The 13,701-nt window shown below is 45.6% G+C and overlaps 1 protein-coding gene across 4 annotated transcripts in view; it reads left to right on the top strand.

Moving 5' to 3' along the window:
* The window catches only part of glra3 (glycine receptor, alpha 3), a 133,279-nt gene that overhangs the window by 107,993 nt on the left and 11,585 nt on the right, over positions 1–13,701 (top strand). For all 4 annotated transcript variants that reach the window (XM_037254726.1, XM_037254719.1, XM_037254735.1 and 1 more), the window contains exons 6-7: positions 5,695–5,832; positions 6,537–6,751. In XM_037254726.1, the coding sequence (XP_037110621.1) occupies positions 5,695–5,832; positions 6,537–6,751 (353 nt within the window). The remainder of the gene's footprint in view (positions 1–5,694; positions 5,833–6,536; positions 6,752–13,701) is intronic.

The following is a 13,701-nucleotide window of genomic DNA, read 5'->3' as shown; positions in this document are numbered from 1 at the left end:
TCTTGTTTTGTTCAATAAAGAGCCGTTTACCAAACCCACGTCTTTCCTGGTACTTTGTTAACGCTACAATATAGTTATATACTAATCTGTGGAATAACGACGAGGCTGACGTCAGCGGCGCACGCGCGGCATTGTTGACAAAGGATGAGGAATTAATCGATGGATTTAATGATTTGGAGTGACACAGATGGTTTGATAATATTGTTGTTTATATGATAGTTATTTGATATATACTTTATATATCGTTACATGGGTCTGTGGAATATTTAGAATATTTAGACGTCAGCGGCGCGGTGCATACGCGGCATCGTTTCCATAAAGGACGATCGATGGATTTAATGAATTAACAGATAGTTTGATAAACGTGTTATTTATGTAATAGTTATTTATAGCATTTTGGGGGAAGTTTATTCGACAAAATCCAACACCAAGAACAGCCATGAACGAGCAACAACACGCTAAACAAGGGGTGGGCAATTACGGTCCTCGAGGGCCGGTGTCCTGCATGTTTTATAGGTCTCCTTACTGCAACACACCTGATTCAAATGATCAGGATTGTTATCCAGCTTCTGCAGACCTTGCTAATTATCTGACCATTTGAATCAGGTGTGTTGCAACAGGGTGACATACGTAGAAAACATGCAGGACACCGGCCCTCGAGGACTGGAATTGCCCACCCCAGGGCTAAACGATAGGTATGCTAACGTGACATAAACACAAACGAAGAGCTGAGAACGGGCCTGACGTAACATTTAGAGTTATTCAAATAACTATTACATAAATAACACATTCTTAGACTGATCGCTATAATGTAAATAAGATCTTTTACTTTTATTCTCAGATTTCCTTTTATACTTTTTTAAATTTTGTAATGTTTGCACTAAGAAGGGAGCAGCTATCCGAATTTCGTTGTACACCTAAGTTGTAATATGACAATAAAGGGCATTCTATTCTATTCTATTCTATTCTATCCTAATTAGCGTGTGCCCGTGGCCCTGGCTCTCTACCATTTTCTTCTTCAGTCCGTTTTCATGCAAACATATGTGTGAACTTTGCACACTTGGCAGGATCATCATCTAAAGCAGGGGTGTTGTCGGATTTGGTCCACAATTTGGGAGGCGCGCTACCCGCGCCTCATGGCAAAAGCCATAGCTAATCACCTGTTATCCAATTTACTCACTGCGTGCTCGTTTTATTTCTTCAGTTTTAAGAAAAGGCTAAGACACCGAAACAAAATTTAGAATTACACAGGTTGGTTGAGTTCAATCACTATTCTTGTTAAGAAAGCTCTGTTTTCAGGAAAGTACAATACAGCGCTGGGCCTTTTGTTTTTTGGAATTATGTGAGCTTTTGGTTGTGACATCATCAATTTATTAATGTTCCCTGACTATGCAAAATTTGTAATCACCACTTACCATGTTTTTGTTTGTTTGTTCTTTTGATACTCCATGTACTTGCTTACGTCTGTCACGAACGGAGTGGAAATGGAGCAGGGCGACCAAGTGCAGCTCGGACCAGGGTTTATTGCAGCAAACTCAAAAGACAGACCCAGCAAACTGACGTGACTAAACAACGAAACCAATAGGACTGATCGCCAAAACGTGAAACAAAAGACAGGAACCAAACAAACCGCGTGACAGTGAGACATGCATTGTCCACATCTCATGCAATGCTCCGACGGCGAGTGACACGCAAACAGAACTTAACACAGGTAACGAGAGGCAGGTGCGTGTGATTACACTAATCAAGGGCACACAGGAAGGGAGGGGCGAGCACACAGACACAGAACTGGGGACGAGACATGACAACGTCATCATATTCTTAGTTTAATCATGCTTCCAACCATATATTTTCTTTGTTAGGCAAAATATTTCCCTCTGTCCAGAACGTTCAGTAGTACCGTATTTTCCGCCCTAAAAGGCGCACCTAAAAACCTAAAATTTTCTCAAAAGCCGACAGTGCGCCTTATAGGCCAGTGCGCCTTATATATGGATCAACTGATGAATTTGTTGATCCATACTGGTTGTACACAGTGCTCTGCCAAAATGTTTCAGTACGTTTTAGTACGACTAATAAATTACAAGGTCGCATCGCTTCCCAGCATTACGGCAACTGTAGTCAGGGGGCGTCACCGAATAGCTGTTGTACCCGCGAGGCTATTTCCTGTCAAAATAGGCTGCTCTGTTAATGTTTCGAGTAAATCTACGGATCGATATGGAAGGGAAACATAGGTAAGTAGTACCAATGCGTTAGATCGAACTTTAGTCAGTTCCGATCATTTTATAGGAGATCGTTTGAGAAACGCGATTGTTTACACTTTGCTGAGGCTCATGGGAGATTGCGAGGTGAGGCTCGTGAGACTTTGCGGATGGCTAATGCTATTGCGATAGCTGCTATACGTACCAGGCTATTTCATGTCAAAATAGGCTGCTCTGTTAATGTTTCGAGTAAATCTACGGATCGATATGGAAGGGAAACATAGGTAAGTAGTACAAATGCGTTGGATCGAACTTTAGTCAGTTCCGATCATTTTATAGGAGATCGTTTGAGAAACGCGATTGTTTACACTTTGCTGAGGCTCATGGGAGATTGCGAGGTGAGGCTCGTGAGACTTTGCGGATGGCTAATGCTATTGCGATAGCTGCTATACGTACCAGGCTATTTCATGTCAAAATAGGCTGCTCTGTTAATGTTTCGAGTAAATCTACGGATCGATATGGAAGGGAAACATAGGTAAGTAGTACAAATGCGTTGGATCGAACTTTAGTCAGTTCCGATCATTTTATAGGAGATCGTTTGAGAAACGCGATTGTTTACACTTTGCTGAGGCTCATGGGAGATTGCGAGGTGAGGCTCGTGAGACTTTGCGGATGGCTAATGCTATTGCGATAGCTGCTATACGTACCAGGCTATTTCATGTCAAAATAGGCTGCTCTGTTAATGTTTCGAGTAAATCTACGGATCGATATGGAAGGGAAACATAGGTAAGTAGTACAAATGCGTTGGATCGAACTTTAGTCAGTTCCGATCATTTTATAGGAGATCGTTTGAGAAACGCGATTGTTTACACTTTGCTGAGGCTCATGGGAGATTGCGAGGTGAGGCTCGTGAGACTTTGCGGATGGCTAATGCTATTGCGATAGCTGCTATACGTACCAGGCTATTTCATGTCAAAATAGGCTGCTCTGTTAATGTTTCGAGTAAATCTACGGATCGATATGGAAGGGAAACATAGGTAAGTAGTACCAATGCGTTGGATCGAACTTTAGTCAGTTCCGATCATTTTATAGGAGATCGTTTGAGAAACGCGATTGTTTACACTTCGCTGAGGCTCGTGAGACTTTGCGGATGGCTAATGCTATTGCGATAGCTGCTATACGTACCAGGCTATTTCATGTCAAAATAGGCTGCTCTGTTAATGTTTCGAGTAAATCTACGGATCGATATGGAAGGGAAACATAGGTAAGTAGTACCAATGCGTTAGATCGAACTTTAGTCAGTTCTGATCATTTTATAGGAGATCGTTTGAGAAACGCGATTGTTTATAGAGGGCTCGTTGGTTATTGGCTAGTAGATGCATACCGCAACCCTAGTCAACCTCAGTTTGATGCAGTATAGCTTCTATTTTATGCGCCTTATAAGCCGGTGCGCCTTATATATGGACAAAGTTTTAAAATGGGCCGTTCATTGAAGGTGCGCCTTATAACCCGGTGCGCCTTTTAGGGCGGAAAATACGGTAATTGAAAACTGGTGTCTAGCATTAGTCAAAACTTAAGATATAATCAAGTACTGAGCATTTTTAGACGACTTTGGCAGTGTCCGTGATTTAGAAAATTATCAGGCATGCATTAAACAGTTCCTTAAGGGTCATTGAGCTATTCAGGCAATATATCAAAAAACATTTGTTATTTCAAAGTGCACAAAAATACATATCAGATCATAAAGTTATAAAAACCTTTGTCAAAAATGTCTAGTTATGTCTACTTTATTGATTTGGTGTGTAGGTATAATTATATGCTTAAAATGTTTCTTTTATGGATTTAATATGTGAATATACTTGTCTGCTTATGTACTTTATTCAATGAGGTTTGAGCATATTTGTTTTTGTAGCTAGGCAGGACTTTTTGTATTTCGACCCCATTCCTTCACTGTCAAACCTTTTTTTCGCGGGCCGCATTGTAGTCATAGTTTCTTTCGGAGGGCCATTATGACTGTCAACCCAAATAATTGTATGAGCACCTCATATTATATACCAGGGGTCACCAACCTTTCTTAAACCGAGAGCTACTTCCTGGGTACTGATTAAGGCAAAGGGCTACCAGTTTGACACACACTTCTGAAATAGCCAATTTGCTCAATTTGGCTTTCACTGTGTTATTATTGGCATTTCCAGTTCACATGTAAGTGTGATTTTAACAAGAATAGCAGAAATACAGTCAAACCTTGGTTACAGAAGGCGGTTCGAGAAGCGAATTGGTCGAATTCCCGAATCAGTTTTTCCCATTACAAATAATGGAAACATTTTTAATCCATTTCAAGACAAAAAACACGCCTTTTTTAAGCATTTTTTCATTTGCACATATTTGTCCGATCGCGCAACTGCAGCGCACCGCCGAACGCGCAACCGTAGCGCGTCGCCCACCGCGCAACTGCACCGCGCTGGTCGCATTATTGTGACAGAGCTGTCGCTGACATTTAGAAAATATTTTTAAAGTCCTGATGTACTTTCCAAAATTTAAGTGGACCTCAGTGCGCAGGGAGCTTAATTTGGTCCGATCGCGCAACCGCAGCGCACCGCCGAACGCGCAACTGTAGCGCGTCGCCGACCGCGCAACTGCACCGCGCTGGTCGCATTATTGTGACAGAGCCGTCGCTAAAATTTAGAAAATATTTTAAATGGACCTAAGTGCGCAGGGAGCTTAATTTGGTCTGATCGCGCAACCGCAGCGCGCCGGGCGCTCACTGTCGCATTGCTTTAAGAGCGTCTTTGTGTTTTAGGATAACATGTAATGGTATCTCCCAACTGAAAACACTTGAAAGAAAACTGCAATGGAAAAGGGGTGTTTTAAGACATGTTGGTTTTTCTTGGATTAAAAACATTTATACGACTTAAGTAGTAGCCTATATGAAAATGATGGTCCACCCCCACACACACCCCCAACACACACACACACACACACACACACACACACACACACACACACACACACTCACACACACATTGGAGTGGCCCTCCGAGAGAAATCCCGGCTCTCCCGATTACCCAGCACGCCATTGCCCACGACCCTCGTGAGGCTAAGCGGTTCAGATAATGGATGGCTGGATACTTTTTTGTTAAACTATTCAGTAGGAGGAAAGACCTCAGCCGCATTTGAAAAATTAGCCTCTAACTAACTGACTCTCGTGTTTGTATTCACATTTGCACTTTAGGGCTAAATCATACAATTTCTTGCAGTCTGCTCAATAAAAAGAAAACATTTTGTAAATTGACAAAGGCATTATTTTATATAAAAAAATTTGCAAAAATCTCATCTGGTCCCTGAGGACCCCATCTTGTGAGACATCTCATTTTGTTGGATTTCTCTCGTCCTATCCCTAGACATAAAGCAGTGTAAATGTCCCAGATGAGCACCTACTGCCTCACAAGTTGAATGAAAATAAATTATCCTGTTTTTTATGAATTACCTTTTACAGTCGGTTACACCATGAATGACCTGATCTTCGAGTGGCAGGAGAATGGACCGGTCCAAGTGGCCGAAGGACTAACGCTCCCACAGTTCATCCTTAAAGACGAATCCGACCTCAGATACTGTACCAAGCACTACAACACAGGTAACATCCACACTCATACACTTCTGAATGTACGAAAATATTCCACTCCCTAAAAAAGTACAATAAATTCATCTTTATTGCAGGACATAGTACATTCCAGACGCATCCGCTAAATAGAGAGTACACATTATTTTGAAAGTTATACTTATTCGATAATAAAACACAGTTGCACTTCCTAAAATACACTTTTAGTGTTCTTAAGTGCCTGTTCTCACTATATCAGTCAGGAAATGGGAGACTTTCACTAAAGTATTTATTAGTCATTCAGAGTTGAACTCTACTGTGAAACTGACACAATACAGATGAGAATTAAACATTCTGTATTGAAACAAAAACAATGCACACCCGCATAAGTTTGTAACGGAATGTAGCATGGATGTTACAGTAAACTTTCACACAATTGCTACTTTAACACTGGTTTCAATAACACATCCAACCAGAGCATACACCCAGGCAAATGTTCTCTTCTCTTTGTGACTAACTCTCACTGTTGGGTACTTCAGTATAATTCGTGGACCCTCACTGCTTTTTCTTCTTGATGTTATTACACTGCATCTTTACTAACAGACTACAATGCCACAAGGCAAGTCATGGCACAACATGGCACTACACTGAAACTGGAAAAGTCATCAACCGGCCTTCACTGTATAGTTTGTGAAACATAGACAGCAGTACCTCCACCTTCTGTATGTGCCCTGTTACAGGTAAATTTACTTGTATTGAAGTGCGGTTCCACCTGGAGCGTCAGATGGGCTACTACCTGATCCAAATGTACATCCCGTCTCTGCTGATTGTTATTCTCTCCTGGGTCTCCTTTTGGATTAACATGGATGCGGCCCCGGCCAGAGTGGCGCTTGGCATCACTACTGTCCTCACAATGACAACACAGAGCTCAGGCTCCAGGACTTCATTGCCAAAGGTCAGTTGTGGGGTATTTTGTTGTTTAGCTTTTGTCTGGTTGGCTTTACTTTCGATGCGTTACGCTCCTCTTAACATCCAACAGCAATTTGACAGTTAGAGCACTGCCTAACTTGGAGCGTGCACTGCCAGTCAGCTTTAAAAGAACTGATGTGCAGTGATCAATTATTAAAGATAAATACTCACATTACTCTGCATGAGTTGGTCAACACGATTACATGATAGTATTGTTGACTTATTCAGTTATGTTTTTAGCAATGTGCATCTCTTTGTAAACCAGTCTGACAAAATTACAAAACACTGAATGTGTAATACACCTAATTAATATAGTTTTCAGTGTGTTTCATGAGTTTAAGCTATTTTACACTTTGACCATGAGATTTCAAATATACAATGAAATGCATTGCTCTACAATAACTTTTCACCTGGTAGCGCTAATGCTGCCATCTTTTAAGTTGGTTGGACAAGCACTTGATTTGGTTGCAACCTTTTTCTTTCTTTTTTTTTTCTACATAACAAGACATTCATTAATTCATTTATTATTCGGAACGTTTATCCTCACAAGGATTGCAGGTGTGCTGGAGCTTATCCCGATGGATGCTAGTTGATGGCTGTCTTGATTGGTATATTCTGATTTTTTATTAAGTACAGATTGACAATGACTGAATTTATAATATTTGCAAAATATTTTGCTGTGATTACAAAGTTTGTCTTGTAATTTTTTATTTACTTATTGCCAGTGTAAATGCTAAAATGAAAACGACAGATATGTCTATGTATTTAGCAATTATTTATCAATTCCTGATTGATTTGCTAAATGTACAATAGGTACATAAAATTCCAAATGTGAGACTACTTTTGCATTTCTTTTTAGAGCATTCTATGTGGAGATGCTATGTCTCTGTCAATCCTAAATGATTTGTTAGGAGCAACAGTGATTTTATTAACGGTCTTCAAACTGAATGGACTTCACCCATTCTGCTCACATATGATGAAATGACGTGTCACGTTGGTAACAGCCAATCAATGGCAAGAACGTAATTACTATATCGCATGTGTGTGAACAAGCAGACACTAAGACAAATGGAGGGTTTTTAACACACGCATACACACAGTGCAGTTGATGAAATAAAAACAATGTCACAATGTTCCAGTCCTTTACCGGCCAGGACGTGAAAAGAGCAGCAGGCTTGGAGAATACGGAGCAAAGAAGTTCGAGTATCTTGTGAGTCGACGGAATTGTCTGCAATAGGGCTAGGAGGAAAAAGTTGAGCAAGTCAACATCAAAAATTGGTCGCTGCAACCCCCCCAGAGACATTTCCGAGCTTTGTATGCTCACCATACGACATTTACAGGCCAGATTCTAGTCTCCAGTCCACTGTACGCTCGCTAAACCAATCATCAATTTGTCACATTATTAGCACCCTCTTTTGGTAGAAAGTTGACACTGCAGTCAGTGACATTTTTTGTTTCCAGAGGAGCAAGTCGTGTTGCAACAGTAATTTTTATTTGGCGTAGTTTTAATGCCAGATGCCCTTTCAGACTTATGCTTCATACTTATTTTAAATTATGTGGTTTGAAATTAGGGTCTGTCATACCCATTTGGATGCTACTGTTGTGACTGGGATTTGAACAGTGGTTGCTATCTATCCATCCAGCGTCCATCCATTTTCTGTGCTGCTTATCCTCACAAGGGTCGTGGGTGTGCTGGAGCCTATCCCAGTGGACTTTGGGGGATACCCTGAACTGATTGCCAGCCAATCACAGGGCAGACACAGATGAACAACCATTCACACTCTCAACCTACGGACAATAGGTGTGCTCAGTCGGCCTACCATGCATGTCTTTGGATTGTGGGAGGAAGTACCCGGAGGAAACCTATGGAGGCATGGGGAGAACATGCAAACTCCACTCTGGAAGGCCGGAGCCGGAAACGAACCCACAATGTTGCACTGTGAGGCGGACGTGGCTAACCAGTGCCCCACCGTGCGCTGTGGTTGCTAGTTAGAAGTATTTACCCCAGCATCAGTATATGCAAAGCACTGCATGGTGTTTGTAAATGTCGTATTAAGATGTATAACAGATGGAAATGGCAACTCATTTTTGTTAAACAATAATGCTCAACCTAGCATATTGATGTCTGTTGTCAAAACATCTCTAGCAGAGATCCAATGTGACGTGATGTATATTCTTGGAAACGTCCATCCATCCATCCATACATCCATCCATACATCCATACATCCATACATCCATACATCCATTCACCCATCCATCTTTTTCCGCTTATCCGGGGTCAGGTCGCGGGGGCAGCAGCTTTAGGAGGGACTCCCAGGCTTCCCTCTCTCCAGCCACTTCGTCCAGCTCATCCTGGGGGATCCCAAGGCATTCCCAGGCCAGCTAAGAGACATAGTCTCTCCAGCGCGTCCTGGGTCGTCCACGGGATCTCCTGCCGGTGGGAGATGCCCGGAACACCTCCCCAAGGAGGCGTCCAGGAGGCATCCTGGTGAGATGCCTGAGCCACCTCATCTGGTTCCTCTCAACGTGGAGGAGCAGCGGCTCTACTCCGAGTCTTTCCCGGATGACCGAGCTTCTCACCCTATCTCTAAGGGAGAGCCCGGACACCCTGCGGAGGAAACTCATTTCGGCCGCTTGTATCCGGGAACTTGTTCTTTCGGTCACGACCCATAGCTCGTGACCGTAGGTGAGGGTAGGAGCGTAGATCGACCGGTAAAATGAGAGCTTTGCCTTTTGGCTCAGCTGTCTCTTCACCACGACGGACCGGTACATAGTCCACATTACAGCCGACGCCACACTGATCCGCCTGTCGATCTCACGCTCCATCCTGCCCTCGCTCGTGAACAAGACCCCAAGATACTTGAACTCCTCCACTTGGGGCAGGATCTCATCCCCGATCCGGAGAGGGCATTCCACCCTTTTCCGACCAAGGGCCATGGACTCAGATTTGGAGGTGCTGACCCTCCTCCCGACCGCATCACACTCGGCTGCGAACCGCTCCAGTGAGAGCTGGAGATCACGGCTTGAAGAAGCCAACAGCACCACGTCGTCTACAAAAAGCAGAGATGCAATGCTGAGTTCCCCAAACCGGACACCCTCAATACCTCGGCTGCGCCTAGAAATTCTGTCCATAAAAGTTATGAACAGAATCGGTGACAAAGGACAGCCTTGGCGGAGTCCAACCCTCGCTGGGAAAGAATCCAACTTACTGCCGGAAATGCGAACCGCCCTTATCAGTTGGCTCGGCACCCCGTACTCCCGAAGCACTTGGCAGAACTTCCCGAGGGACACGGTCGAACGCCTTCACCAAGTCCACAAAACATGTGGACTGGTTGAGCGAACTCCCATGCACCCTCGCGGATCCTGCCGAGGGTATAGAGCTGGTCCACTGTTCCACGGCCAGGACGAAAACCACACTGCTCCTCCTGAATCCGAGATTCGACCTCCCGACGGACCCTCCTCTCCAGCACCCCTGAAGAGACCTTACCAGGGAGGCTGAGTGTGATTCCTCTGTAGTTGGAACACACCCTCCGGTACCCCTTCTTAAAGAGGGGAACCACCACCCCAGTCTGCCAATCCAGAGGCACCGTCCACGATGTCCACGCTATGCTGTAGAGGCGTGTCAGCCATGACAGCCCCACAACATCCAGAGCCTTTAAAAACTCCGGGCAGATCTCATCCACCCCTGGGGCCTTGCCCCCAAGAAGTTTTTTAACTTCCTCAGTGACTTCGACCCCAGAGATTGAAGAATCCACCAGAGTCTCCAGGCCTTGCTTCCACAATGGAAGGCGTGTCGGTGGAATTGAGGTCTTTGAAGTATTCTCCCCACCGACTCATGACGTCCCGAGTCGAAATCAGCAGCACGCCATCTTCACTGTAAACAGTGTTGACGGTGCACTGCTTCCCCCTCCTGAGACGCCGGATGGTGGACCAGAATTTCCTCGAAGCCGTCCGGAAGTCGTTCTCCACGGCCTCGCCGAACTCCTCCCACGCCCCGGTTTTTGCCTCAGCAACCGCCGAAGCCGCGTTCCGCTTGGCCATCCGGTACCCCTCAGCTGCCTCCAGAGTCCCACAGGCCAAAACGACCCGATAGGATTCCTTCTTCAGCTTGACGGCATCCCTTACCGCCGGTGTCCACCAGCGGGTTTGGGGATTGCCGCCACGACAGGCACCAACCACCTTACGGCCACAGCTCCGGTCGGCTGCCTCAACTATGGAGGCACAGAACATGGTCCACTCGGACTCAATGTCCCCCGCCTCCTCCGGGACGTGGGAAAAGCTCTGCCGGAGCTGGGAGTTGAAGCTCTTCCTGACAGGGGGTTCTGCCAGATGTTCCCAGCAGACCCTCAGAGTACATTTGGGTTAGTGTCCAAAACACGTGGCCACAAATCCGATGACACGACTACAAAGTCGATCATCGAACTGCGGCCTAGGGTGTCCTGTTGCCAAGTGCACACATGGACACCCTTATGCTTGAACATGGTGTTCATTATTGACAATCCATGTCGAGCACAGAATTCCAACAATAGAACACCGCTCGGGTTCAGATCGGGGGGTCGTTCCTCCCAATCACGCCTTTCCAGGTCTCACTGTCATTGCCCACATGAGCATTGAAGTCACCCAGAACGATGGAGTCCCCAGAAGGAGCGCTCTCCACCACTTCTTCCAAGGACTCCAAAAAGGGTGGGTACTCTGAGCTGCCGTTTGGTGCATAGACACAAACAACAGTCAGGACCCCTACCCCCACCCGAAGGCGGAGGGAGGCTACCCTCTCGTTCACTAGGGTGAACCCCAACGTACAGGCGCCCAGCCAGGGGTCAATAAGTATACCCACACCTGCTCGACGCCTCTCACCATGGGCAACTCCAGAGTGGAAGAGAGTCCAGCCCCTCTCGAGAGGGCTTGTACCAGAACCCAAACTGTGTGTGGAGGCAAGTCCGACTACGTCTAGTCAGAACTTTTCTGCCTCGCACACCAGCTCGGGCTCCTTTCCAGCCAGAGAGGTGACATTCCATGTTCCAAGAGTCAGCTACTGCAGCCGGGGATCGTACCGCCAAGATCCCCGCCTTTTGCTGCCGGCCAGCTCACTCTGCGCCCGACCCCTTTGGCCCCTCCTACAGGTGGTGAGCCAATGGGAAGGGGGACCCACATTTTCTTTTCGGGCTGTGCCCGGCCGGGCCCCATGGGCAAAGGCCCGGCCACCAGACGCTCGCCTTCGAGCCCCACCTCCAGGCCTGGCTCCAGAGGGGGGCCCCGGTGACCCGCGGCCGGGCGAGGGAAAACGAGGTCCATTTATTGTACTCATCATAAGGGTTTTTTGTGAGCCATGCTTTGTCTGGCCCCTCACCTAGGGCTCTTTTGCCATGGGTGACCCTACCAGGGGCATGAAGCCCCCGACAACATGGCTCCTAGGATTATTGGGACATGCAAACCCCTCCACCACGATAAGGTGATGGGACATGCAAACCCCTCCACCACGATAAGGTGACGACTCACGGAGGGGTCTTGGAAACATGTACACGTCTTGGAAACGTGTACAACAAAAATAAATAGCTAACCAATGTAATGCACGTTCGTTGTTCCAGCGGCTCGTGGGCTCACTCATATTGTTAACATGTGAGAATACTGTTAATATACACCCACCTTGGCAAACACAATTATTTTCAGATGCATGCTTATCACTGTCAAGCATTTAAAAAAATAGGCAGCTACGTCATAGTTTGAAGAGGCAATTAGCAGAGTAATTGATGGAATTGCTGAACGTCAACAAGACCAAGGAGATTGTTGTTGACTTCCGGAAGGGTCACACCCAACACCTGCCGCTGACCATCGACGGTGCTGTGGTGGAGAGAATGAGCAGCACCAGGTTCCTGGGGGTGCACATCAGTGAGGATCTCTCCTGGTCCACCAACACCGCATCACTGGCAAAGAAGGCCCAGCGCCGCCTGTACTTCCTGCGGAAACTCAGGCGAGCGAGTGCTCCTCCGGCCGTCATGACTACATTTTACCGTGGCACCATTGAGAGCGTCCTCTCCAGTTGTATTGCTGTTTGGGGTGGTAGCTGCACTGAATACAACATGAAGGGCCTGCAGCGCATAGTGAACACGGCTGGGGAGATTATTGGTGCTTCACTCCCCTCCTTGATGGACATTTACACCTCCCATCTCACCCGCAAGGCGACCACGATTGTGAGTGATGTGAGTCACCCCACTCACTCTTTGTTCGATCTTCTGCCCTCTGGGAGGAGGTACAGGAGCCTGCGCTCCCGCACCACCAGACTCACCAACAGCTTCATACTCCAGGCTGTTAGGATCCTGAACTCTCTCCCCCCTTCTGCGTAGCGTCCTGTACTTTTGCGCTATATTCTGACTGTCTGCTGTGTGCACACTTGCTCCGTTTTGCTCCTCTTATTTATTGTGTTATTTGTTTATTTATTATTTATTCATCACTCTTATTATTCATTGTTTGTGCCTTCTTGTTTTTATTTTGTGTTGTTTACTTGTATGTATATCGTGTACCGTAATTTTCGGACTATAAGTCGCTCCGGAGTACAAGTCGCATCAGCCATAAAATGCCCAAAAATGTGAAAAAAAACATATATAAGTCGCTCCGGAGTATAAATCGCATTTTGGGGGGCAATTTATTCAACAAAATCCAACACCAAGAACAGTCATGAACGAGCAACAACAGGCTAAACGATAGGTATGCTAACGTGACATAAACACAAACTAAGAGCTGAGAACGGCCCTGACGTAAAATTCAGCACTTCAAAATATTCCACAGGCCCATATAACGATATATAAATTATATATCAAATAACTATTATATAAGCAATAATGTTATCAAACCATCTGTGTCACTCCAAATCATTAAATCAATCGATCGTCCTTTGTCAACAATGGGTGCGCGCAGCTGACGGCGCTTGCACTTCAAAAT

The sequence above is a fragment of the Syngnathus acus genome, chromosome 1 (assembly GCF_901709675.1).
Source record: "Syngnathus acus chromosome 1, fSynAcu1.2, whole genome shotgun sequence".
Taxonomy (NCBI): Eukaryota; Metazoa; Chordata; class Actinopteri; order Syngnathiformes; family Syngnathidae; genus Syngnathus; species Syngnathus acus.
The sequence above is the reverse complement of the archived record's forward strand: the minus strand, read 5'-3'. Positions and strand labels throughout refer to the sequence as shown.